General features: G+C 55.4%; 5 protein-coding genes across 5 annotated transcripts; 3 read left to right on the top strand and 2 right to left on the bottom strand.

Moving 5' to 3' along the window:
- Nucleotides 1–153: 153 nt before the first annotated feature.
- MONBRDRAFT_6490 (uncharacterized protein) lies at nt 154–1,154 on the top strand (the record flags this gene model as incomplete). Its single annotated transcript, XM_001743712.1, has 4 exons — nt 154–383; nt 509–729; nt 881–948; nt 1,056–1,154. 4 exons carry the CDS (start codon nt 154–156, stop codon nt 1,152–1,154), a joined length of 618 nt encoding a protein of 205 aa, XP_001743764.1.
- Nucleotides 1,155–1,590: 436 nt separating this feature from the next.
- Nucleotides 1,591–3,282, bottom strand: MONBRDRAFT_23639 (uncharacterized protein; the record flags this gene model as incomplete). Its single annotated transcript, XM_001743959.1, has 1 exon — nt 1,591–3,282. One exon carries the CDS (start codon nt 3,280–3,282, stop codon nt 1,591–1,593), a length of 1,692 nt encoding a protein of 563 aa, XP_001744011.1.
- Nucleotides 3,283–5,087: 1,805 nt separating this feature from the next.
- On the top strand, nt 5,088–6,449 carry MONBRDRAFT_23640 (uncharacterized protein; the record flags this gene model as incomplete). The annotated part of the gene is made up of 8 exons (XM_001743713.1): nt 5,088–5,231; nt 5,299–5,364; nt 5,443–5,521; nt 5,610–5,674; nt 5,774–5,849; nt 5,945–6,020; nt 6,094–6,212; nt 6,295–6,449. 8 exons carry the CDS (start codon nt 5,088–5,090, stop codon nt 6,447–6,449), a joined length of 780 nt encoding a protein of 259 aa, XP_001743765.1.
- Nucleotides 6,450–6,662: 213 nt separating this feature from the next.
- MONBRDRAFT_23641 (uncharacterized protein) lies at nt 6,663–13,845 on the bottom strand (the record flags this gene model as incomplete). The annotated part of the gene is made up of 24 exons (XM_001743960.1): nt 6,663–7,367; nt 7,502–7,592; nt 7,748–7,833; nt 7,949–7,971; nt 8,098–8,184; nt 8,315–8,402; nt 8,568–8,735; nt 8,852–8,997; nt 9,100–9,168; nt 9,651–9,887; nt 10,000–10,077; nt 10,516–10,598; nt 10,971–11,065; nt 11,163–11,263; nt 11,352–11,456; nt 11,588–11,669; nt 11,877–11,921; nt 11,969–12,027; nt 12,106–12,193; nt 12,770–12,908; nt 13,052–13,164; nt 13,455–13,559; nt 13,658–13,738; nt 13,768–13,845. The coding sequence occupies 24 exons, from the start codon at nt 13,843–13,845 to the stop codon at nt 6,663–6,665; spliced, it is 2,952 nt and encodes a 983-aa protein (XP_001744012.1).
- Nucleotides 13,846–14,369: 524 nt separating this feature from the next.
- Nucleotides 14,370–22,923, top strand: MONBRDRAFT_23642 (uncharacterized protein; the record flags this gene model as incomplete). The annotated part of the gene is made up of 20 exons (XM_001743714.1): nt 14,370–14,526; nt 14,638–14,711; nt 14,823–14,953; nt 15,440–15,704; nt 16,025–16,117; nt 16,229–18,596; nt 18,730–18,859; nt 19,085–19,319; nt 19,407–19,524; nt 19,631–19,741; nt 19,805–19,961; nt 20,078–20,196; nt 20,320–20,372; nt 20,465–20,545; nt 20,628–20,723; nt 20,875–21,222; nt 21,378–21,617; nt 21,758–21,855; nt 21,956–22,012; nt 22,113–22,923. 20 exons carry the CDS (start codon nt 14,370–14,372, stop codon nt 22,921–22,923), a joined length of 5,742 nt encoding a protein of 1,913 aa, XP_001743766.1.
- Between the last annotated feature and the right edge of the window lie 3,571 nt (nt 22,924–26,494).

Genomic DNA, 26,494 nt, shown 5'->3' on the forward strand with positions numbered 1-26,494 from the left:
GTGTGTGTGTGTGTGTTGTGTGTGACGTCTCTGTGTGTGTGTGTGTGTGTGTGTGTGTGTGTGTGTGTGTGTGTGTGTGTGTGTGTGTGTGTGTGTGTGTGTGTGTGTGTGTGCGGCCAATCTCTGGGGACTCTTCCGCAGTGAGTTGACAAGATGATGGTGCGCATGACTTTGATGGCCACTGTGGCCTTGATGCTCCTGGCGGGTTCGGGGGTGCTGGGTTGCGGCAAGTGGGTGGCCAGCACGCCCGCTCAACCCGTGCCCTCGAAGGCATACGCCGTGCACTGGGCCAACTACCAAAACTACAGCTCGCCCATGTTTTACTGCTCTTGCCCCGGTGGCGCTGGTACTCTCAACAACATTGACAACGGCGAAGGCCCTGGGTAAGCAATCGGCTCTCCCTCCTCCAAGCCCGCGTTTGAGATCCAGCCCGTGTTTGAGATTCAGCGACACCGTGCCTCACGGTTTGCTGCTGGCGTTTGTGTCTGGCACTCGTGGGCGCGCTTAGATACAAGTGCTGGTTCCCCAACAACTCGACCGGACAGGCCGATTGGTGCGCCACGGGTACCTACAAGGTCTTGACCACGGATTTCCCTTACTACAGCTCTGACATCAAGCCCAAGAACAGCTCGGCCACCATGCCCGTCGGCTCAACTGCCCTCCCAGCCCCGACCGCCACCGCCTATCCAGGCTACTCCTGCGTCATGTCCATCAACAACCCTACCTTTGGTGAGCGCATCCTCGCCGATTTCCCCCCGCCCAAACAACCTTCGAAATGCACGATGGCATTAGGATGATGAATGGCTAAATCTTCAATGCCCAGATGTCTGACCTCTCATTTTTTTTTTTTTACGTTTTCCTTGCAACCCCCTTGTGTCAGGCTTTTCGGGCCAGGCCATCCCCGGTGGTCTCAACTACGAGCCAAACTCGGCCCAATACATCTGCCAGGTGAGCAAACTTGGTTGCCTATTGTCTTGGTGGTTTGTTGGGTTTTGGTTTGTTGATGTATGTTTCCATCTCACCCGATGTACGTGTTTGTACACACGACTTGACAGGTGGCAACACCAATTCCCACCATGATCCAGAGCACCACCGTGTTCTCGGCCAGCACTGGCCAGTATGCCATCATTTCCGGCGACGCCTGCAACCTGTAAGCGCCATCTCATCTGGTAAAAGGAGCCTTTTCCTCGCCCACCTGTCAGTTGGTGGTTCATTCTGGAGCTCCGCCTGAGCAGCTCTTGTGTTCAAGCGCAATTAACTTCAAACTTGATCAATCTTGCGGATCCGGCCTTTGCATGCATGAGGAAGGCGTTCAGAGAAGGGTTTTAAAACGAGAAAAAGAAATCAATTCACTTTGAAAAACGTTAGCTGCAGGCAGCCGCGGCTACTCGACCACTCGACACAGATGGGACGGCAGAGACAAATAGAAATGCTACCCTCAAGTCAAAGAGTAAGCAGAAAAACGAAGCGCAAGACGAACGGGGAGACTGGGCAAACTCTTTGCGCGCTGGTGATTGGGGGCTATTGGCGAAAAGTATAGACCCAAAAAAACGTTTGGTTGCCAGTCGTGCATGCGTTATGACAAGAGAACTAAGCCGTAGCCGACCAGCGTTCGCCTTCAGTGCTGCTACGATGCTCAGCAATGTCTGCAAAATAGGTGCGACTCTTCTCGGCCTGGCGCTTGCAACGAAGCATGCGTTCCTCAATGGCTGCAATGTCCTCCCATTGGGCTGACTCGAGCTCAGAGCGACGGGCACGAAGAACATCAATCTCGTGCAGAGTATCATCAATGTTAGCAAGGGCGCTGGTGGGCAGGAAGCTGTGCGTGGTGCCGCCGGTGGCCTCAAAGAGCGACTGCTTGCCCGTGGAGCGGTTGTCAAAGATGTAGTTGACGCTATAGCCGTAGTGTGTCAAGTTGTGGGTCACGATTTCGTTGCGCAGATGGATCAGGTGGTACAAGACGGGGGCGTCCAGGCCGTCCACAGCGGCCCGGGCACGCTGCTGGGTTTCCTGAGTACCGAGATCAAAGAGCAGACGTTGTTGGCCTGGCTCGCGTCGGCGGTCAAAATCGGCCTGGGCCGAGGTCAGCTCGTTTTCACCGTAGCGGGCCGCATCATACATGAAGAGGGACATGCGCCGTGCTGTGGCAAGGATAGTGGTCATGGCACCCGTTTCTCCACGAGACAAGTCGTAATCGGCAAACCCCAGGGCTGCAGAGCCCTCCATCATGACACCCTGTTGCGGGAAGAGCTTGGAGGGACCATTATGACCCTTGGGACCCGGGATCCAGACACGCAGCTCGCCATAGCCGGCTGGCGTACACCACTTGGGCATCTCGCGGTTGACGGCGTTGATGCGCTGCATGGCTTCCGTGGCCCGGTGATACGATCCGGCCAGGGTTTCGCTAAAGCGCTGGCGGGTGGCCGTGTCTAGGGTGCGAGCCTGACCCAGCTCTTCCGGCAAGTGGGCAATGGTCAAAGCTGACTCGATCAAAGGGGCAGTCAAGGACTCCTGCACGTAGTGGTTGGTGATGAACCCAATCTCGTCCGGGCTACCTTCGGAGCGGATAACGGTGGTTACGTTTTCGCGGGACAACGGTTGGCTGGGGTCGCGCACAATGCAGTTGGCGGGAGAGTATTCGTTGTAGTTTTGCCAGCGGTACTCGGGCCGGTGGTCAGCAAAGGCGAGACTGAGCAGGGAACGAGGCTGAGCCAGGTTGGCGGGAACGAAAAAGTGAGCCGAGCCCACGTCATTGGGGTCTTGAGTTACCGCAAAGCGGTGACGGCAGGGCTCGTAACAAAAGTTGTTGATAAAGTAAGCAAACATGGTCTTGAGGTTGGCGAGCTGCGCCAGAAGGCGGTCACGGTCGGGGCCGGCCTCAGTCCGCAAGACTTCGAGACACATATCTAAGATGGTCTGGGTGTGGTTGGGTAAGTGATCGACGACCGAGGCAGCAAAGCGATGCTGCTGGAGAAGGCCGGGTTGCCCATTGTCACGGATCCAGGGCATTTCATCAGCCAGCTCCACAAGGGATCCCAACGTCGGGTGTTGGGCAAGATCCCGCCAGCCCTGGGCCAAATCAACGCTGGCCAGGGTGCCGTGGCTGGCCGATGGTGCAAAGACGTCGACAAAGGGCTGACGATCGGCTTCCGTCAGCTGAGTAATACCCTGTAGGGAGGTAGTGCTGGCAGCGCGGCGCGTGGAATGCCTGCTGGACACTGAAGACGACAGGGTCGCCAGCCGAACGGCGGCTGTCGAGCGGAGAGACCTACTCAACAGCATGGTGACGGTTCTGGAAAAGGCAAACAGGGGGAGAAGGGCAGACAGAGCGGCCAAGCCGGAGGTCAGGCGGGGCTTTGGTCGCGGTAGACGGGTCTGGTCGACGGCAGCGCCGGCAAAGAGCACACTCAATTTCAAGCAGCCAGAGCAAGACAGCGACAGGGGTGGAAAATAGCGAGAACGATATTGAATGTCGCAATACTTGCGACAGAGCCAGAAGGAAGGAGTGGGTATGGGTGCCTCAAACACAAACTAACAAAACGGCAGTCGCGCAACATGGACCCAAACAACCATAGGGAAGCCGGGAGAAGCTGATGGCAGTACAGAGTGCGTCAAGTGGCAGCGACCACGACACGCTTGTTGTTTTCTTACCTGTTGTGGTGGTGGTAGCTGGCCACGCCACGAAGCGGTTTGGCGGTGGATGCTTGTGATTGATGACGAAATAGTGAAGAAGCCGGCAAGAGTGGTGGGCTTGGGTCGCGCTGGGTTGGCTTGGCGCAGGTGGTCGAGCAGGAAAGAAAATGCCCACCACCGTGTGTCGGAGCCGATGAGTCAACGGCAGCGCTCCGAGCGGAGCGGTAACCTTGAGATGCAGTCAGTCGGTCATCGTGGGAGCGAGCCGCCAAGAACCAGAAGTTACTAGGAGTGCCCCTGATTGAAGAAAACCTGATGATTCTCATGCATCCACAGGCAACCAACCCCTCAGCAGCGCGCGCGCAAGCACCATTGATGTAAAAAAAAAAAAAAAAACCATGTCGTAAAGCGTCTGTGGTGTGTGCAGTGAAGGCAACAACGTCTGCGTCTGCAGTTGGGACTTTGCTATGAGAGAAAAGGATTGGGTCCTTGTATGCGTGTGTGTGCATGTGTGTGTGGTGTGCTTGCGCGGAAATTATTTGTGACCAACATATTGTCAGGAGTAATGACATACATTGGATGAAGCACTCCAGCTCTTCATGGCACATGCTCTGCCTCTGGGGAACGTGGGGTTTTCTGTCTTTTTGCTCGCCGTTTGCTCTCTGTCTCTGACGCACTGTGTTTTCCTTCCACGCTCTCTCTACCTTTGAAGCGTAATTCTGCCGTTGAGTTCTCGAGCATCCAGTCAAAAGGAGAGAGGAGTGAGCACCGTCCATGTTTTTTCATGCGCGTTATGGGTTATGAAAGGGCAGAGTCCCGTTGCGCTCATTTTGCTGCAACCGTCGTCGGTCGGATAACCGCGCTGCCACCGCCCTGCACCACATGGGAACAACAAATCCAATTGCCGCGTGAACATGGCGGGAGAAGCAAACGGCACAGAACGATTGACCCCATGACCAGCGGATCTATTGTTTGTCCGATAATTGTGGGTGTTGCTCTTGAAGAAAGAGAATGGTGTGCGTCAAAAATCCCACACCATCACACCCCAACGATTGCGAACGAATAATACCTGGCGGTCGCCTTTGTCGTCTTCAAGCGCTTCGGCAGCTCGCTCTCCTTCTCAAAGAGATGACCTCGCGAGCCGTTGCATGACGCCGATGAACCCAGCAAACTGCAGCACGAGGCGCTGCCCTTTGAGAGACCAAACAGACACCGTTCCCTACTAAAGCTGTCGAGCAAGGGCTCCAGATGTCAGATGTCAGATGTCAGACAAACGCAATTGCCTGATTGCGACCCCTTGAACGTTGTGACGCACTACTGATATCTCTCCTTTCGAGCTCGGCAACACCCTCACGCCCTCACGCCCTCAGACCCTCAGACCCTCCTGTTGCTGGATACTCCTGCTGCTGTCGTCGGGGTTTGCCAACCTGAGATCACGGACTGCCCCCGCAAGCATGCCGCCAGCAACGCACATCACTGCCGCTGCGGATCTCGCTAGCTCAGAAGTCGATGCCTTCTTCAAAGAGGTGAAGCCTGTTCGCGGCACGCGCTTGGCTTTGGCCGATGGTGGCGCCTCGAGTTTGGGCTTGAGTAGGACCGTGAGCCTGTACCTCCAGATGCCATGGCGCTTTTCTCACGCCCCTATGCCGCCTGACCTGATCTCAGGTGCACCACGAGTTCATGACCAAGCTGCAGAGTGAGGCCTACACCACGGTCAAACAGAATGATCAGGTTTGAGCCCGGCACATCACAATCCTGTTTGTCTCCTCGCGCACCCATCCCATGCTAAGCATTGCTCTGCGCCCGCAGTTCCACTTGCAGCGACTTGATCGCGGAGCGCTCAAAGCGCTCGGTCTCAAGGCCCAAGCCGATTGTCTACGCCTCTCTGGTATGGGAACCTCGCCCAGCGGCCTCTTTTGGCAAGAGCAGTTACACGCTGCTCTGTTTCTCTTGAACGTCGCCCTCTTCCCAATTAGGCACATTTCAAGCCCCTCCCGCCCGTGTCCATCAGCTGCTCAACGACTATACCGTGCGCGCCCAGGTCTGATTTGTCCACCATCAACAAGGGCATTCCCCTAACCCCATTCCTCTGGGATTTGATGACGCAACCTCATCGGAATGTTCTTTCGCCCACCTCCAGTGGGACAAAGCGGTTCATCCCGACTCGGATAGCAACATTCTCACACACACAGTGGCTCCCCAGAAATCGCGCCAAGGTGAAGAAGGCTTTCTTCCTCCCACCGCCCCATCTGCGCCGCATGCTGATTCTCATTGCTTCCTCGCTGCCATATTTTGGGCTCTCCCCCTTCAGTGCTGCGAACTCTGACCAACGCCGTCATGGGGGGATTGATCACGGCTCGCGAGTTTATTGATTGTGCCCAAACGCAGTACGTTGCTGACCATGCCTATCCTTCACCCCGACAGCCGGCTCAGGCCTCTGACATGTTCATGACAACACAGACACTTGGACGGTGGCCTGATTCAGCACCTCGCTGCCAGCGTGACCGTCGACCAATTCCCCATCACCAAATCTGCCGTCCGCGGCACCAATTTCCCCTGTGGCATGATTTACACCCCAGGTACCACACCCAGACAAGCATCCCCTCAAACTCTGCCCACAAGTCCCACTCTCCACTCATCAGTGACAATGGTCATTTCCAGGCGACGATGGTCAAAGTACACATCTCGAGTACATTATTCACAGCGACATTGGCGGCTGGCTGCCCCAGAGCGTCGTGAGCAAAGGCACAACGAATGCTCTTTGGGATATCGCGGAGACCGTCTCCCACTACCTTGCCACAACAGCAGATTCTTGAGGTGAAGGAGATGCTCGGCCTGCCACCCAGTGCCGCGCTTCTGCAATCAAACAACCCTCGTAGACGCACGCCTGCGTGCATAACAACTGTTCACGTGTCAATCAATTATTATTAAGCCCTCTATTTTCCAAACCAAATCCGTAAATTTCACTGTGCGTCGTGCGACAATACAGCCCAAGACTGCTGAACTTGCGCGCCACAAATGCTCCAACTCTACCATGATGGTGCCTCCGCTCGACGTAGATGCAAAGACTGGCGAGGTCCACCGGTGAGGCCACGGCGCAGACGATGCCCGGTTCTTGGCGAGGCTGGTGGCGTTGGCTGGAGTCCGCCGTCCTCGGCACCCGTTTTGTGGCGTCGCGCCACCCTTGAGTTCTCTACTGCCACGGCGTCTCTGGGCATGGCAGCCGTCGCAGTCACGGCACGGTTGCGAGCGGATGATAAAGATGCACGGTCGTCCTGGAGACGCGTCTCGCCAAGCGTGACATAGTTGTCGATGCCCAAGAGTGGCCAAAGCTCTGCGCCGAGCAAGCTGCGGCGGCTTGCCAGAAACCCGGACAGAGTACGCAAGGCGTTCAATCCCGCCTCCGTTGCCAATTGACGCCGCGGATCTGGACCAACCATGGGCACCTCAGAGCTTGCTCCGGGAGGCTCTTGTAGGCTCAGCTCGCGCACCACCGCAGTCAAATCACTGGTCGGTTGCGCCAAGCCCGCATCTGCAGACACGGCAACCAGACAGTCTGCTACAAGCGTGCGCGCCATGCCACCCGCCCCCAGCACGCCGACGCCCAAGACTTGCTGTAAGCAATGTGCGGTAAAAGTCACGTGTTGTTGAATGGCACGCCAAAATTTGGGCTCGGGTTCAACATCCACCTCAACCAAAAAGGTGGCAAGTTGCTTCAAAGAATTCACCAAATCCTGATGTAGCATCACCATTCCCGCTTGAGTAAGAAGGACAGGGCGCACAAAGCAGGACTTCCACAGCTGCACCCTCGAAGACAGCCTGCCCGCGAGCCTCCTTCTAAAAGTGCGCTTACGAACGACAAACACACCTCAGTCACGACCAAGGCCGAGCACGCGCTCTCCGCGAAGCGATATAGTCCCGCTGCCGGTGCTTCGTCTTGTACCTGCTCTTGCTTCAAACTATCAACAACGGCATTCATGATCGCCCATGGCAATTTACGAGGTCGGGTGATGAGACATGAGCCAAAGCACGAGGTGACCGCCGTGCACCCCAGCTCTGCCAAAGGGCTAGCGAGGGAATAAGGGATGGAAAAGGTGGAAAGGTCGCTTCTCACTTCAAGAGCCCAAGCAGAACGGCTCGTTGGTACTGGGCAGACACCAAAGCCTCGGCATACATGCGCTTAAGATGATCGCCAGACGCCTGTCAACATGGCAGCATCAAGATGTCATGAACCAGCGTGAAGCCTCAATGTGAGTCAGCACCCGCCAGGCTCCAGGAACAGAGCTGAGCACCCTCAATCATCTCTTCAGCTCACCTGCACTGTCACATGCGTTCCATCTACAAGCACAAGAAGCATCCCAGCCATCCCAGAACATCAAAATTTCAAGCACGCAAAACATCCGAGTTAGAACACGCATGGATCAGGTGGATGGACCAGAAGCTGGAGCAAAGCCCTTCACGTACAGGTAGTGGCCGCAGCGGCTTGCCACAAGCGTGCTGCCAAGGATGCCTCTTTGCCCGAAGGATACACGGTAACTTGAGACACCAGGGCTGCGGAAACCAGGCCAAGGAGACCCAAGGTCAGTGAGTCTCAATCCACCCCTTCACCCGTGACACGCTGCATTGGAAAAAAAAAAAAGAGAGAGAGAGAGAGAGAGGGAATTAAATCTGACTCGCGTACTTAAGTCCCGAACGGCCGGGCTAAGGAGAATTTGATCATCGCCACTCAATAAGAAAACCTGGATCGTCTTGCTCACAGCCTCGTAATGCTACGGCACAGGGCAATCAGGTCAACAAGAAACAGTAAGCGGATGTCGAGCAATGAATAGCCCGGCTTCTCGCGTCGAAGCAAGGAAACTCGTTCAGGCCGAAGCGCCTTGGATGCCCATGTCAGGCATCATTCGCGCGATCCATCAGCGTGGCAGACGACGCACATCACCACAGCACACGAGATAGTTGACAATGATTCCAATGCGATTTTGCATGGCCAGCGCGAGCGAAGCCGTAAAGTCCTCGACGTTGACATCAATGTCACTCGGTGTCCACACGGCGTGAGCCGTATTAATGCTCAAGATCAAAAGCTGACCGTGGCGTTGATGTCGCTGCAGACACCCAGCAATGAGCAAGCGTGCGTGTCAGGCTAACGTGCAAATCAGCCAGACGGCTTCACCTTCTACTCGTAGCACCTTCACCAACCCGGTGGGCAAGCGAAGCGCACCGTGGCCTCAATTAAGGGCGTTGCCAGCATGACAGAGAAGCGATCCAGGGCATCGCTGCGGCTACCGGCCACAAGAAGGCAAAACTGCTCGACCATGTGCCAGCGCACCGTTCGACCAAGCACTCGGCCACTCAAAATGCTCACATCTGCATCAAATGTCGCAGAGAGCCGATCCCAAAGGATCATTATCAGAGTGCAAGCTATGACGCGTTCTCGCCATGACTATCCACGCAATCTTGCTCACGTACCTGTGATACCCAAGCAAGACTGAGGCTCGCCACCATTTGCAGCTTCACCGCCCAGACGCGTGCGCAACCCTCTGCAATGAGTTTCAAGACAAATCATGAGGCAAGCAACGAGCATGCATCGATCGCAGCAAATAGAAATGCATTTCCAGCCGGAGCCGGGAGAGACGCATGGGGAAAAGAGACGACACGTGCCGAAAGCGGGCAAAAGCCGTCAACAAAGTGGGACCATCGATCAAGGTAAGGGCAGTTGGTGAGCCGTATAGATCATAAACCGCATGACGGTGTACTTGTGCGCCCAGTGCTGGCTGTGGTACCGACTCGCGGTCGCAGCAACGCCGACATATGGCCGCGTCAGCCTCAATCCAGTGCTGGCAATGCCACATGGCTGTAAGGAGTCAAGTCGAACGTGAATAATATAACATAAATCTCGACTGGAAACTCATGTCGGTGCCCATGGCACCGAAGATGCACTCAACACGAGGTCCCAATTCGTGGCATGGGCAACAACTGGACACCTGAGGAGGAACACTCGGCTTGAAGAGCCCTCTAACCTTCCGTGAGATGCGTCTCAAGGATGCCAAAGGGTCGCTCTGGAAGGGGCACTTGGCCGAGAGCCGCAGATAATGCATTTTGGATTGTACGATCCAGCTTGATGTCATGAAGGTATTGCATGCGCACAGCTGCATGGCGAATTGACGGCGCGGCGCGGATGCGATCGGCTGCTTCTGCCACGTTGACGCCCAACTGGTCGTACAGTCCCCAGGCGTGGGGCTGGTGCAGCCAAACATCTACAAGAGGTCGTTGTGGCATGAAGTCAATCGTTGCAATATTGTGCATCATAACCAGAGCATGAGCGGCAGAGGACGGCCGTGGATCAAGGAACTCGACGCGCAAACTGACCGCGTTGAATCTGGTCGACATTGACGCTGCTACCCAACATGGCAGGAAGGGCTGCCTTATTTCGTTTTGATTTTTGATCTGTCAGACGCCACAACAAGTGAGACGACCTGGACAGGAAGAATGGCCAAGGCACGCAGGCTTACGTGTCGGCTTCTTTGACAATGGTGTTGCTGGTGCGACGTGCAAGGGCGCAACTTGCGCCAAGCGCGCAGCATGCCTGGATCCCATGTTGTTTGAAACCCATGTCAATGCCAGATCATACTCTCGTAATAGAAAAGCGGGAGGGATTAAGATGCCTACCACTTGTAAAACTTGGGTAGCTGTGGTCGCGTGGCCTCGTACGCCAGATCAAGTTCAACACAGGTCACAGAAATACAATCTTGCAAAGCGCTATCCCCCCTCCCCCAAGATGGCCAATCATGTGATTTGAGCAACGCGCATTCCTTGATACAAACTCGCATGCAAGGCAGGGATGACCAGGCCTCTCCGCCATCTGCCTGGACGCAGTCTACAAACCAAAGGAGGTGTTGCGCTTGACCTTGACTGCGCGCGAGGCGTTGAAAGCGACGGATAAGCTCGGAGTACTTGGCTTTGAGCGTCTAACTCGGCGCAGTTTTGGAGAACAACAAGATTGTGAGGCCAATCTGCATGTGATGAGGCTTGAATCGGGGGCAACAACATACTGCGGCGCCGGGTAGTACATCCAGTTGCGCAGTTGCTTGCAGAGTTTTTATGAGCACATCAAGAAGGTGTTGCGTCACATCGCTGAGCTGCGGACAGCGCGCGACAGTCTGCAAGACGGCCTGGAGTCGGCAGCTTTGCCGCAGGCCCTCGATCAGCCAAGCCATTGGGCTACAAGAGGTTGGCCAACCACGCACATTCGGACCAGAAACAAGGCTCATGTTAGTCAAGGTCGGTCGGTGTTTTGCACCCTCGACAGCCACGGCTATAATCAATGTGTTAGCTCAAACCTGTAGCACAGCCGCACAGATGGTAGGAGGCGACGCGCTATGGCACTGGCCGAGGTGAGGCTTGCATGATGTTCCAAATATTGCTCCAGCAAGAACTGTCGTGGGATCGCAAAATGGGTGCGTTCAGTGACCTGATTACTGTGATTTCATGCAAGGCCCAATCTGAGAATTGCGCCGCATTCTTTTTCTTACCGAAGAGACGATGGGTGTGGGATCGAGAAGAAAGGAGTGGGGTCGCTTCTGGGAGCGATAATGTTCCGCAACCACATGAACGAGGCTTGACACCTCCTCGCCTAACAGCAGATTCAAGGCAGAAGGTTATTGCAGGCTTTTGGGGTCAAAACAGTACCATCACTAGTTGGGCAATCAAGGAGCCCAGACCTTCGTTCCAAACGAGGTTTGAGAGAGAGCGGACGCCATCCCGATCCAGGAAGACACCAGTGACAAATGGCGTGGCTGGGGGCTCCGTGTAACCTAGCAAAGGTACTGCGCAGTGGCACCGTGGGCCACAAAAGCGATGCATTAAACGTGGGAAAAGAAAATGTTTGCACATGTTTCAAAAAAAATGAGTAGCAGTTGATGCCTAGCCGCAGCCTTTTGCAACGCTGAGTTTGTACCTTTGCTGGTGGTGGTCTCAAGAAGATGGACGTAGACAACGATTTCCAAAGGTGCCCATGCCCGGCTGGCTTCGTCCAGCGACTGCAATTGGTGAGTAAGCCAGACATGGGGTCAAAATCACGGTTTGGCAGCGTAAAAGCGAAGCATGCTGGCGCAGAAGGCACAATAAGACAGACCCCAACGAGTGCAAACGCTGACAACGTCAGCGAGCTAAGCTGTTTTCCTTGTCGCAACTGGCCCTCCAAAAATTCCAGCTGAGCGTCCTGTTGCAGTTTGTCCATGCCGTACTTTGGGGCCGATAGTCACGGGGTTGAGATGAGAAGAGAGGTGATCCTTTTCCCATTTGGTCATGGCTTTCACAACCATGCCGGTGAACCAACCAGGTTTCCATTGATGCTGGCGCGCCAGATGAGGAAGTGGTCCTGCCCATCTGCACTAACTGTAAACCAAGCATTGAGGCGTGGGCAGTTTTGATTTTAATACAAGCAGCTAAACAGGCTGTGCAAATTGTCTGTACCGGTCATGGCATGGCTGAAAACGGTCTGCAGGATGTCACAGGCGGTCTGAAGGCCCGACTCAACTGTCACGTTACGGATAATCAAGTCCTACAATGCACCCGACAAGTTCAAATGAGAAGGAGCCGCCACCTTGTGCTAGGCTAGGAGACGTGCGCGGCCCTTAGGCCCAGTTGCGTGATGCTGACCATGCGGAGCTGGATAACTTCCTTGTCCTGCTTAAATAAACGACCAGCAAAGCTGGGCAGCTGGAACGATCGCAGCCACCAGCAGTCGGCAGAGCAGTTAGAAGCATCAAGGAAAGAATCAGCTCATACGGCCGTGCAAACGAGGTGCGAAATGGATCGATTGCCCACCTGTAAGCTGGGGACAACGACCGCATGTGCTTTGCTTCGTGATGCCACTGTAAGCAACCCGAGTGCATGGTGAGGAACGGCAGAGTTATGAATGACAAGCACACCCGACTGCTGGACAGGGTGCGCCTCGCCGCGAGAAACCAGACAGGCCTACCATGAAACCGACTGCAGACCATTTGCACCAGCTCTCTACCAAGGTGACGTCGACATGCAAGAGCATTAGAAATGCATGAGAAATGCACTTTCACCCCCCTGCCAGCTTTGGCTAGCGTTAGAAACAGGATCCATTGAAGCCAAATGGGCCTTGTACGAACTGATGGGCGTAGTAGGTGCGAATGTCCAAGAGCTGAAGCGCTGCCTCGGTGCCATAAAAGACCTCGTTGGGCTCTTCGCCTTGTAGCATGAACAGGCCTCGCGGCAGGGTGCGTGGGACGTCCTGAAGGGTGAGGCTGAGCGCCCGTCCCGATGCAAACCGGCAAGGGCATGGGTTGAGCAGCACATCAAAGGCCGTTTGTTAACGCAACCACAACGTTTGACGCTGGGCCACATGCCTGTGCAGCAACCAGGTACCCATAGAGAACGTCTGACTCACCCATGGTTCAGGCGTGTCACAAAGTTTTGGTCATAGCGGCTCAGATGTTGCTGTGCGGCTGCACCGCGTGCCAAGCGGACGAGCTGCACATATGGGTTAAAGGGTAGTGTAGACTATGGCACCAAACAGCAGTGAGCAGTGAGGTGAGTTGGCGCGATGGGGACAGGCCAGGGCTGAGCTGAATTGCTCTCAAACAGCCTCTCCTTGTCCTCAATGACCACGCGCCTGCTGGAGGATCTCATCGACCCCGCTCTTGACGGTGGCGTACAAGCTGGTTGAAGCAAGGTAGTCCATCAACTCCTGCAAATGGCGCGGCGAAATATATTACAGCGAGTCGGCTCTCGCCACCAGGGCAATGCTTCGCTGCCAGTGCACGCAGCGGGCGCCGTCACAAACAGCTGACCTCAATAACAACCTCATGTTGGCCCTCGACAGTGGTATTGCCCAAGGCTGATGCTTGGATGGAGCCGAGGAAGTTGGCTAGCGCTGGATCGCGTTCCGCACTCCGCTGGCCGATGGGTCAAGCAGTCAACCCAATGAGTGAAGTCCCGCTGCAGTTGGAGGAGAGCCGATGTTCCGATATAATTCAACCAGGACAGGATTTACCTGCAAGAGGGTGGACCGGGAGATGACACGATGCAAGGGCGCAGCCATCTCGATGGACCTCATAAATTGCTCACGCGCCATCTACAACCAGCCATTATCCGTTTGTACACACACACACACACACACATAGAGAGAGAGAGAGAGAGAGAGAGAGAGAGAGAGAGAGAGAGAGAGAGAGAGAGACTCATGCGCGCTTGGCCTTTCCCACCCGCCCTCGATCAAACCCCAATGCCTCCTCACACACGAGCCGAGCCGAGCCGAGCCGAGCTCTCTGAGCCAACACACACGCACACACACACACAAACACACACAGAGCAGAGGTTGTCAGCCAGCTCGATACGGAAGTGTGAATTATATGACACTTTTTCTAATGTCAGATCTTTTTTGCTTCGCCGGTTGTGGCCCAATAGCTATATTGTATAAAGTGTGATGAATGTCACAGTACCGCATATTTGTGTCTGACATTGAGGTGTTGTGTGTGTGTGTGTGTGTGTGTGTGTGTGTATGTGTTCTGCTCGCACACGCGGGTTCTCTCTCGCTCTCTCTCTCTCACACATTCATTCTCTCTCTCTCGCTCTCTCGCTCTCTCTCTCTCTCATTTGGGGACGGTCAGACGGTTCCGTCCAACGTGCCCAAGTGTGTCTGTCTTGTAGCTTCTTGAGTAGCAAGGAGCTGGCGGGAGGTGGGGGAGCGAACGCCCATTTGGAGCGTCATGGTGGAGGAACAACTGGCCACGCTGCGCAAGCAGCTGGCTGATCCTCAAACGGCCATCTCGCCGGGCCTGGAAACCTATAACGCCTTGGTGCGCGAGTCAGAGTCTCAGCAAGAGCTGGCCCCCATCACGCATGCTTTGCTGCAAGTCGATCCAGGTTGGTCCACCTCGCTGTTTGACGCTTCGGCTCGACTTGTGACACGCGCTTGTCACAGTGTGTCACCAATGCTCACAGTGTTTCATTCTGCTGCCGTGTTGTGTCGTTCAGCTGGCAAGCTGTTGATGCAGGTGTGGGAGCAGCAGCGCACCCGCTTTCAGTACAAAGACATACATGTGGTCATGGTATGTAATTGATGGGAACCTTCGTCCAGTGCCTTGCCACGGGCTTCCTGGCTGCTCTTGCCGGCTCAACAATTTCTGAATTCAACAAACTATTGCAGCATGCCGTGGCAGCGACTGTCCGCCAAACCAGCACTGACCTTCAACTTCGTGAAGCTGGCTCGGCTCTGTGTCGTGCCATTTGCCAAGATGAGTGGCGTGGTGTCCAGCTGGCCCTGCAGTCCTCTCGGTTCCCTCAGCAAAAGGTGGGCTCCTACCCTCGGTCCCTGGTCCAAGGACTTGCCTCCCTCGCTCCTTGCCACCCTTGCCCCCTTCCCCCTTCCCCCTTCCCCTTGGCTTCAATGCTATTATGCGCCCCGTTCCGCCCGGCTCATCCCGTCAGGTTGCACCAAGATCTGCACTTGCGCGACTCACTAGGCACCTCTCGCACCGTCTGCATAGGCTGTTTTGCGCCTATTGACAGCCTTGGTCCAGCACTCCCCGGGCGCAGCACGCCAGGTCGTAGTTGCGCTGGATCTTGGCAATTCGGCGCTCCATGCACTGGCACGCCACCGCGTGCAACGTGATAAATGGGACGTTCGCTCTCTTTACGTGATGTTTGTGTCCAGCCTTCTCCGCGTTGACGATGATGACATTTTGAGCCAAGTCATTGCAGCCCGCAACTTGCTCTCGCCCTGCTTTTCCGACTTGGCGCGTGATCGTCCCGCTGTCCTGCACCATCTGCTGAACAGCTTGTCACGTGCAGTACGCCGCCCTGGTCTTGCGCGCAAGAGCAAGACCAATCTCCTCAACCCCTCAGCACTCCTACGCATCGGCTCGCTGTACTCTTACGTTGAACCTGAGGCAGCAGGGGCTACCGCCGAAGGGGAGGAGGCTGAAGCGGACACTGTGGAGGGAGATGAGATCAAAGATGAAGCCACCAATCCCATATCGGGAAGTTTGGCAAGTGATGGCACACCCTTGCCCAAACGCTGGCGCCCGAATAGCAAGCGTACCGTGCGGCATCATGCACACGAACTTCTTCTTCTCGTTGTCCGTGACCCGGGCTGCGGCCTGAACTTCGTCACGGGCCAGCTGTCCGACTTGAGAGCCGTTGACACTGATGACGCGCTCACCTCTTCCGCAACTGCTGCCGCTGCCCCTCCGACCGAGCTTGCGGAAACCAAGCCTTCTCCTGCGGCGGGTAGCAACGATGATCTTGTCTGGCAGCGTGATTGGCAGCGTGACAAGGTGCTCAGCAACTCTGCTTCTCTTTCACGCACGCACACGTGGCCAAGGTACCTCACGCCTGGTGCCCCTGGTCCTGACTCTGATAGGTGGGAAACCACGTTTTGTTCAAGCTCCTTTGCTCTCTGTCTTCTCCCCTTGAGGATTCACTGAAACATGAGCTGGCCTTGACTATCCTCAAGGTACGACAAGTGGTTGCGCGCAGCAAGAGCTGCATTCCTGTCCCTGGCTTTTGAGAAACGGAACAACTCACCTGCCCCATCCTCCCCCTCATTGTAAACCGATACTCGCAGTACTGCCCCGAGCTGTTGCCCCTGTATTTTGCTCAGCCCTCGCTGTCATGCGAGCCTCAGCTGGTAGTCCGCTGGCTGGCTGCCATGACGCTGGCTGCTGAAGCCCTTCAATTGCCGCTGCCTGGTGCCAGCTGGTTCGGCGCAGTGGGCACTTTGTCGCACCGTCTTGAATCCATCTTGCCTGAATGTCTGCGCCAGTCCGTCTTGCATCGATGCCTGAGCTCCTCCTCGCCTCTCATTTTGCACGCCACCGGCCGTTGCCTGGTCGCCGTGCTCCGGCGCGCCATGGTCACTCTGCAACTGGAAGTCTCGGGGGGCTCTCGCCTGGTGGGACTCCGTTCGGCCCTGCTCGTGGCCCTGCGTGGCCGCCTACCTGACCCCCAAGACGTACTCAAAGCCATTGCCGTCCTGTCCAAGCTGACGCCTGCTTGGCCCGCCGCTGTGGGCAATTACCTTGCGATCCTTCAACTGTACCAACCCATCTTTCCCGTCTGGGCTCTGGCCTACGATATGGGACGCTGGATGCCCGCTCCGCACCAATTGGGAACAACCCCGGACCAAGTCCAAATGGCACTGCTGCAGACTCTGCGCAAAGCCAGTCACGTGCAATGGTCTGCCACGGTGCCCAGCGCTCGCTTGGTGGTGGGCCCGCCGCGTGCGGGTCAGAAGGAGGCTCAATTGCACACTTTGAGCCGCTTTGGCTGTTTGTTGGCCCTTTACAGCTGGACCGAGTCACGAGATGTGCGCACCTTGGCACGCCGCATGCTTGTAGAGCAACTGCTTCATTTGGATGGCTGTCTACCCGCGCACGAGCTCGAGGCGGGCCTTTGGATTGATGCTCTTCCCAGTGACCCCGTGGCCATTGCTACCTTGGACATCATCTATCTACAAACGGCCAAACAAAGTCTCAAATGGCTGGACCGCGCGTCCCAGTTGGCCGACGAGAGTGGCCAGCCGTGGCCCGCGGATCAATCGCCTCTTTGCCTCGTAGCCCAACATCAACTGGATTACTGGTTCAAGCACTATGCCAAAGATGGGCGCCAGGCCTCTGCCGTTCTGTACGTCTGCTACGTCCTTTTGCACATGTCCACAAATCCACACCACTGGGTCGAAGTGCGCCTCCTGTCCGAGTGGACCAAGCGTGATAGCATCCCCGCTGCTCCTCGCCTTTTGGCCGCGGCTGCCCTCTTGGCTCTAGCCATTGAGCCTGCCCAGACCAGCACTGAGGCATTTGCACAAGCACGTGAGCTGGTGGTTGCCCATCAACAGCAGAACAACGATAAGGGGCAACTCGCCGGGAACAAGGCCCGTGATCCCGTCAGCCTGGCTCGGTCGGTGACGGATATTGCCACCGGCGTCTTGGCCGGCAATCGTCTACAGCACCTGGTTTCCACACCCCTGCCCCACACGCGGCTCACGGCATCGGTCCTCGCCGCTGAAATACGAGCGCGCGGTGCCCATGCTCTTCCATCTGCCAAGCCACCCTTGACACCCGCTGTCGAGCTGCTTCGCATCCCGGTGGTGTTTTTGGAAGCCACCCTCGCCACAGACAGCATCACCGCACGAGTGGCTGCCCTTGAGGCTCTACTGTACCACCCGAGTTGGGCTGACGGGTCGGCTTCACAGCAAGCGCTCTTGCTGCGCCGTGTTGATACGGATCTAACCCGCGAATTGCAAGCAGTTCGGCAACACGGCATCAACGGCGAGTCGGAAGATGATGCCCGTGCGGAAATGTGGCGTCACCTGATCTCTTTGTACGTGGGCTTGGTTGTGAAGCTGCTCGCTCGCCCAGGTCTGGCCGACTTGGCTGGTCAGGCAGCTCGCCGTGGATTACAACATGGGTTGACTTTGTTGCAGCTCTGCGCACAGCAAGCACAACCGCAACCTGCCATCTTGGATACCGTGCTGGAGCTCGGTGCCGTTGCTCTGAGTGAAGGCCACATCACGGCTGAGCTCCTTATTCAGCTGGCGATCGAGGGCACAACTGAAGCGGCAAGCGACCGTGAACGTGTCATGATTCCAGTGAACGGCCAGTACATTGCTGTCGCACCGGCCATGGCCCTGACCCTGGCCTTGCTGCCTCGCTTGCAACCAGAAGAGCTAACGACGGCAATCCAGCTCATGGTGGCAACACTGACCAAAAATTCTCCAAAACCTTCTCTGGAAGCTTTTCAGCCGTGCTTTCTCGCCGCACTCCAAGCGCTGCGCGAACATGAGGCCACTGTGCTACCTGTCGCCCTCACACCCGTTCTTGACGCTCTACTGATTATTCAGCTGGAGCAAGGCATTACCCACCCCGGGGTGGTCGAGGTCTTGCTCGAGCTGGGTTACTTGGCCGATGCCAGTGATCTAGAACTCAAATGGGCAGGTATGTTGCCAGTCACAACTTCCACTTGCCCCACGTTGGCGCCTGGCTGGCCAATGCGACGACTTGGCATACTCTCTCTTGTTGGCTGCATTCTAATGTTTTTGCCCTGTGTCGGTTCACGCGGTCTTGCTAGATTTCGCCAAACTCGACGTGTCAGCGCTGTTGAACAGCCCGGTGCAGTCCACCACTACGGACAAACTTCTCGAGTGGCTCAGCACACATATCCCTGCTCTTGCTGGCCTCATCTCGTCTCAATTCCTGACGTATGTAACTCTTTGCTTGCCCTTCCAGCCTGTCCTCGCACACACACACACACACACACACACACACACACACACACACACACACACACACACACACACACACACACACTTTTTCGCTTTGTGTATTGGCCCGTCCAGTTTTCGGCTTTGCTATCAATGTGCGATGCTTGCGGCACCCTGGGGATGGAAATCGCTCTTACTCGTTTGTGAATTTCCCAACGATAGAAACCCGGCCTCGCTCGTGGCTTTTCCTCGAACCATGCTGCGCGAAGCTTGCCGTCATTGCAATCTTCCCCCCTTCGCGGAGGTGGAGAGGCTTTGTAAGCCATTGAGCAGCCTGGTTGGCACCGATGCTAGCGTCTTCCTAGGCGCTTGGGATCGCCTGCCGCAACTGGCTACATCGCAGTCTCCTGGTCTGGAAATGGTCACTGGAGTCGTACTTGAACAGAACGAGGATGCGGTAAGGGGCTGGTTTGGCCCGGGCAGGCATAGACATGGAAGCCTCTGCACTCAACTCGCGCATACTGTGGTATTGACATATTTTTAGACCGGTTTGCTTGCCGCTCGCGTTTGTGGTCCTACTCAAGCAAACCTGGCCGAGGGCGCGCTTTCGGACAACCCCGAGGCTGTGACGCTGGTTCGTCTTCTTCTTCGAGCGAAGCAGGGTAAGTTGTCGTCAGACTCGACCGCACATGGCGCTAGGAAATGGGATATGCGCAAGATGTTGGGAGTTGTAGAGCTCTTACCCTCCTGGCTTGGTCGATATCTCAGATCAAAGGCCATGGACCATGCTTTTGGCCGATCTGACACATGCGCTAGTCACGGTGGGACGGGCCGTGACCCAGTTGCGGCGATCCCTTAACACGGTGGCGAGTTCCACCAGTCTGTCTTTAGTCGGCAGTCTGGCATTACGTTATGCATGCCAACTGATTTGCACCATGGCAGACCGCTTGGCCACCACCGCGCCTTTGCCTGGCGTGCTGCCCATGGCCCAAGTGGATGCTGCTCTTGTTGCTTATAACGAAACAGTCGCCGCTCTTCTTGGCCTCTCCTACCTCGATCTGGACATTCACATCCTTCGACTGGTGACCGATCATTACCAGTGAGTCTCGACCGCTTGCCATGGCCCGTTCCGTCTCTAGTGTTTTAAAGATTGCAAACAGCACGCTAGTCTCAAAAACTTGGTTACCAACGTCACCCTGATAATCACTTGGACAGAACGATGGAGCGTCTTGAAGCTGTGGGGGGTACAAATTCGATTGTGGATCTGTATACCCTGACGAGTCAATGCGCAAGCTCGCCCCTCTTACGCAAGGTTCTCAACAACAATCAAGCTGGTATGTAAACGGGCGGTGGCACTATGCATCCCGTTTTATTCACGCCAGCACCCACCTAGGTAAGACGACAGTTGGTCAAATTCATTCCGAGAGAATACCTTGCATCTCCCGCTTGAACAATAGAACGCCGGGCGGTGGTGGAGTTGCTGCTATACCTTGTCAAGCGCAAACCAGAGGTCTGCTGATGCACTGAAATGGTTATGCGTGCTTGCCTTGCGAGCCCATGTTGCTTTTCTGTGTGCTCACTGTGTCTGCCTTCGCTGCACAGTCATTGCAAGGGGCTTTGGGTGATACACTGGCTGTTGCCTATCATGGCACTCTTGAGGCAGTGGACTGCCTCATTCAACGCGTACGTAGCCCTTGTTGGCATCGGTGCTTTGTTGCGGCTGCAGGAAACCGATCTCGCTTAAGTGATGTTGTCACTGGCGTAGTCGTTGGCCGAAACGGAAACCAGCAGCGGTCGTGGATGTGGACCGGAGCAATGCATCGTCGGTGAAGAAGCCGATGTTGCCCGCCACTCCCTCTCGGTATGGGGCCTCGCAATGTGCTATCTTTTTTCTTTTTTTTTATCGTCTTGTCATGTGTGCTCTAAAAGCCTGTCCAAATGCCCCAAGTGCTGCACGATTCGCGTCTCACAACATCTTGTGGAACCTGCCTGCCTTTCCTCTGCTTTCATAGGGTGTGGGTGACCTGCGTCAATCAGCCGCCTGCCGAGCGGGCCTTGGTCGACTCGACGAGCTGCGCATGCAAGAGACTTTGCGCGCGTTTCCGCGTGAACGGCGCTTGCACGACAGCGAAGAGGCGACTGGTGGCATGGATCTAGACACGGACATGGATCCGGACACAACCTCGATGGAGACTCTTGCATCATCAAACCGCAACACCAACTTGGTGACAGCGGTGTATGATCCACGCTTTATCCTAGCATTGGCTCGATTCTGCGTCGCGGACGTTAAGCTGGACCTGCTGCGTGAGCTTGTCGACTGCAACGTTCTCAGCTTTGTCATTCTTTGCCTTACTTCTGAGGTTCGCCTTGTCTGCAACGGAGGAGCGTTCATGTCATGCTGTCATTCTGTCGTCTCGCCTTGCCGCTGCCCCTTTCAACCTTTTAACGCGCCCTCTTTGCTGCTGCAACCTGTCCGTCTGCTCAATTTGCTCTGTTGCTCTCTTGCACAAAATAGGATGCATCAGTGCGCTTGGTGGCCGCCGGAATCTTGGGACTGCTGCGCCAGCATCTTAAGGAGTCGACATCAGACATCAAATTTGCCGTCGAAGTGCACCTGGATCTGCTTGGCAACTCGATGGATCCTGGCATGTTGGAGGCCGGGCCTCTGCAAACAGTACACGCACTGTTTGTGGCCCGTGCCTTAAGGCTTGCCCTTCGACCTGATTCAGTGCCCATGCATCCCATCGTCACAGATGTGCGTTTGGTTGCCCCAGCGGTCGTATTTCTCGAGCCGCATGCTTGAAAAAGGGAGAGAGCGAGTTTGGTTCCAAATGGACACAGGATGATGCATGTTCACGCTTCTCCTCAACTGACATTCCACTTGCTTTGATGCAGTACATTACCTCACGACCGTTCTTGGACCTTGAGGACACGCCACTCTTCTTCCGTCTGCTGTACAGCTCGGACATGCAACAGCTCGATGAACGCCGCTGGTCAGTTTCCATGCCTTGAACCGAGTGCCATGTCGGCTTGAAAAGGCCGTCTTCTGATACTAAACATCAATGACTGGGGCTGTGTCTCATGCTTACGCAGGCTTTTTCGCTTCCTGACGGCCTCGCTACAATCGGAAGCCGACTTTTTCATTCTTTGGTTGGTGGAAGCTCTTTTGCTACTCGACTTTTTTGAACCCCCCCCCTTTTTTTACTTCGTGCAAGCACCATGCTCAGTCATGCTCTGTTTCCCTCGTTAGCCGTCGTCACGTTTTTGAGCTGGTCATGAGCTTTGCTCTGGCGCCTGTATGCGACGTGACCCTGCTGGGCGAGGTTCTACGCTTGCTGCGCCAGGCGTGCCAACACTCGGCGGGCGTTCGCGACTTGAGCAGGCGTTTTGGCCTTCTCCCATGGTTGGCAGCACGCCTGGGGCTAATGGACGACTGCAGGCCCTCACTGCACTTGTTGGAGCTGTGGGTGGACTTGGTCGAGGTGTTGCGCCTCAGTGCTAGCTTCTACGCCTCCCTTCGAACCAGCCCGGAGCTGGTGGAGGTTGCCCTGATGGTCCAAACGCTGGTGCCCGCCATGCTAAGCCTCCAAGAAAGGGTCACCGTCACGGGAAGCATGAATGCAGCCCAGGTGCAACAGCGTGAGCAGCTCCTCATGCGCGTTTACATGACCACAGTTGGCTTGGTGGACGACTTGCTGCAGGCTGGATCGGAGCGTTTGGCCCCTTTGCTACAGGCTCCCTGCCAGGCGTTGATGGTGCGCGCCGTGGCTTGGAGTACACAGCTGGCCGCGCCTGAGGTCACCAAGTGCTGCGAGTTGGCTGCCCACTGGTTGCAAGCCCAAGTCGCAATTGACCAGGAGACCGAACTGGCACACCAAATGACCGTGTTGTGTCGTCGCTTGGTGCGGCGCGCGCAACGCGAGACGAATTTGGACGCTGCGTCAAGCACTCGTGCTGCCGCGACGCAGGCTTTGCTGGCGCTGCAGGCGGCGCAGCCCAGGGCGGAACTTGTTTGTCGCTTGGCCCTTGGTTGTCATGCCATGGCGCTCGTGGAGGCCTAACCTCGTGGCATGTGAATGAAAGACCCCTTCACCAAGGCGTTTTTCTTTAAAGGCCCGTAGGCCCTCATCCGTACGAGTCGTCACCGCGGCCTGAGGTCGCCGTTAGGACACCGCCTTGCTCTGTTTTGCTTTGATGTGTTCTTGGGTTTTGTCCCTCACAACACGGAAGCACATGGGTAGAGTACTATGTTTTGTTTGTTTTGTTTTCTTCTTGTCGACCAATTGAGAGGTTTCTGAAACTGCTTGTGGCAAAAAGCTAGATCGGGCAAAGGAGAAATCATCTGTGCGCGCCTCGTTATTTGTCGATTCGGATCTGGTTAGCTGCCTTTCTGTCTGTAATAGCGCTTAGCGCCAAGTGTGGTCGTCACCTCTGCGTCACGACTAACTGTAAGATAAAGTGGGTACCTGCGGCAATGAACACGATCACAACTCTTCGGCTCGGTCTTCGCGGAGATGCTCGCCTAGCATGGACGGTGTGATGCCTTTCTCTTTGTACTCCTGTTGCAATCACCAGACCATCAAATGAGTCGGGTGACACAAACCGTCAATGCTGCTTGTAGTCCTGAGACGTCGGTCTCACCTGGGTCGCACACCCCTTGAAGCTGGTGAGACGAACATCCACTTCTCCAGGTTCGAGCTACATTTACAAAAAGCAGAAAGGCATGGAGGGAGAAAGGACAAAGGACGAAGATTGACGAAAACACTGTCAGCGGCGCTTGCGTTTACTCATCTGCCGAGAACGCTCCCCGGTCTGTGCGTTGCGTACCGGATCCGAAACGTAGAATTCCTCGTAGCAGGTCGGTGAAACACATTGACGAGTACAGGTCAGGACAAAAAGTTGCTCGGGCTCGTCCAGAAACGCCGTTTGATTTTGTTCCTGGCAGACGCGCTCGCAGCGCTTGAACGCAGCCTTGACAGCTTTGGCCTGCGCATGCGCGACTGCAATGAGCTCGAGCAGCCGGCTGCACCGGGCAGCAGTGCACTGCGAAAGGACCCGAACATCAATGGAGCATGCTCCTGACACCGAGGCGAGTCGACCCACCCAGCGATTCTTGCGCCGATAAGTGTACTTTGGAAAGTCATATGCTGGCACTACAAGGCGAGTCAACCAAGGTCCTCAGTATTGAGCGCATCCGCTCTGAGTTCGGGACCGACCTGACCAAGAATATGCAGAGAACCGCAAGCCCACCTTCACCGTCCACCGAAGACACCACGGCCAGCAACAAAACCAAACCAGCCAACAAAGCCAGCATTCCAAGCGTCCGTCGACGCAGACCGCCCACGACTGCCATTTCGGCTCTTCTCTTGAGCACAGGGAAAAAAAAAACCTCATGTCATCATTTTGTTGTCAGACAAATTTCTATAGGAACACGCTGAGTACGCCTCATGGCTCTCTTCTTCTGGTTGTGGTTGTGACACCAATGAGAAATAATTGCTGTTTGGTCAAGATTGAAATTTGTCGTTTTACGGTGCCAATCACTACTATGAAAACAGAACTGACCCTCGCTACGGGCTCGATGAGCAGTAAGCCTGCAGGCCTTGTTTCATAGCCCAGTTGACCACTTCTGATGGCCATAGCTGGTCAACACAGCGTCTGTGATGCCAAAGATCAAAGCTGCCAATGTCCTTGTACAAACGGTGGACTTCGTCTTGAAACTTCTTCTCCAGGGCAACTGGGTTTGTGAGCGGTCTTGTCACAACAAGGTGAAAGTTTACCTTCACCTTGACGTCACGATCTTGCTTTTGCAGGAAAGCTTCAAACTTCTTCAAGGCCTCCAAGCCGAATGGGGTCTTTTTTTTCCGAGCCGTCTTGCCAATCAAAAGATCCACCCACCTTTCCACCTCACTTGGTCCAACTGGTTTACCGCCGTTGAGGCCGAGCTTAACTTGGCAGCGATGGATCATGACAGTCTTGTCTTCCACCACGAACCATGCAACATCACAGCCGCGATGATCAGGTTGCTCGTCCACGACATGATTGAATTGCTGAAGAGCCGGCCAGTCCAGTTTGGTTGTACCAGCATACATCGTCCATAAGTCTGTGTCCTCTGTGTCCTCTGTGTCCTCTGTGTCCTCTGTGTCCTCTGTGTCCTCTGTGTCCTCTGTGTGTCGAAGAATGTGCATGTCTTGCGGGTCAAAATTGAGCTTGTGATCATCTTTCGAATAGTAGTTCGCAAAGCTAGCGCGCACGACCGCTTCTGCTTCACGACCAAACTCCGTGACATAACGAAGATGCAGACGCATCCTAGGCGAGAACCAGGCCGGAAACTCGTACATACTGTCCAGGACGCTCTGGGCCAGCATCGGAAATCCAAAGCTCACGTCAGTTCCATCGTAGCGAATGGCGCCTTCATCACTCGCGTTGTACAACACTTTAGACCCAAATTGTTGGCGTAAAGAGTTGGCTGGTATCTTTCGCATCAGTTCCCATGGCATCTTGGCGAGCTGGGCGAGCTGGGCGGTCTCTGCTTCGCCACATAACTGTTGACCAAGTGCTTGAAGCAGCTGGATGTGGCTGTTGAGAAATCGCTCGACTTGTGAGTATGACCCCTGCAAAGGAGCAGCTGAGCTGATTTCATGCTCTGTCTCGTCCTCCCATCCTACTGTGGCAAGCCATGGCTTGAGCTGCACCAGTAACTTGATTCGCTTGTCACGCGAGAGCTTTGACCAGGCAACAAGCTGGTTGCCTTCCGAAGCTGGCAGTTGTTCGATGAGTTGAGAATGCTTGTTCAAGAACGAAAAAATCGCCGTCTTCAACCGATCGCAGCGTTTGTGTACCTGCTCGGCAACCTTCTCCATCTCGCGCAACAGGCCACCTGTGACCATCCCAATGAAAGCAAGCCACTCGCCCTTGTCCATGTCCAGCAGACCATTTGCTCTTGCCACTCCAAACCGCTCAGCCAATTCTTGAAGGTCCTTGTCAGACGTCGCTGGCTCCATTTCAATGACCGTATACCGCGTGTTGTTCAAATTGGGTGTGCTCGTATAGTTGAGAAACGTGGCTTCAACGTCCGCTTTGATGGCGTCACCAAAAGCCAATACACGCAGATAAGGTGCGCTTCCACTCAAAATGAAAGTGCCGTAGGTAGTCTGCTGCCCAAACCGATAGGCGACATCGCGCCACGCCGTTTGTGAAGCATACGCGGTGTGAAACTCATCCACCAGTGCCACCACTCTGCTGCCTTCAAGCCCAGCGAGTAAGTCATCGATTGTCTCCCACGTGAGTCCCCTCCTTGCATGGCGCCGTTCGTAGGCTTGGGTCAGCGTGGCGAGTACATCCAGGTTGGCCTGTACTGTTGCAAAAAGGACTACATGACGGCGTGGTAAAAGCACGCTGAGAACACCGTATACCATGAGTAGCGTGGTCGTCTTGGCTGCACCCTTGCGTCCAAGAACAAGGCGGCCGGCGCCTCCGCTAAAGCTGGGGCGGTATACAACTTGGTAAACGTGTTCGAGGAGCAACTTTTGCACGAGCTTTTGCTGCTCTGTCATGTGGATAGGGGTGCCATCGGGTTTGAAAAAGTCAAAGAGCTCTGCAGCCTCGATGAAATCATCAACAGTTGTGGGTTCG

Source organism: Monosiga brevicollis, genomic scaffold (assembly GCF_000002865.3).
Source record: "Monosiga brevicollis MX1 MONBRscaffold_4 genomic scaffold, whole genome shotgun sequence".
In the NCBI taxonomy this organism is placed as follows: Eukaryota; class Choanoflagellata; order Craspedida; family Salpingoecidae; genus Monosiga; species Monosiga brevicollis.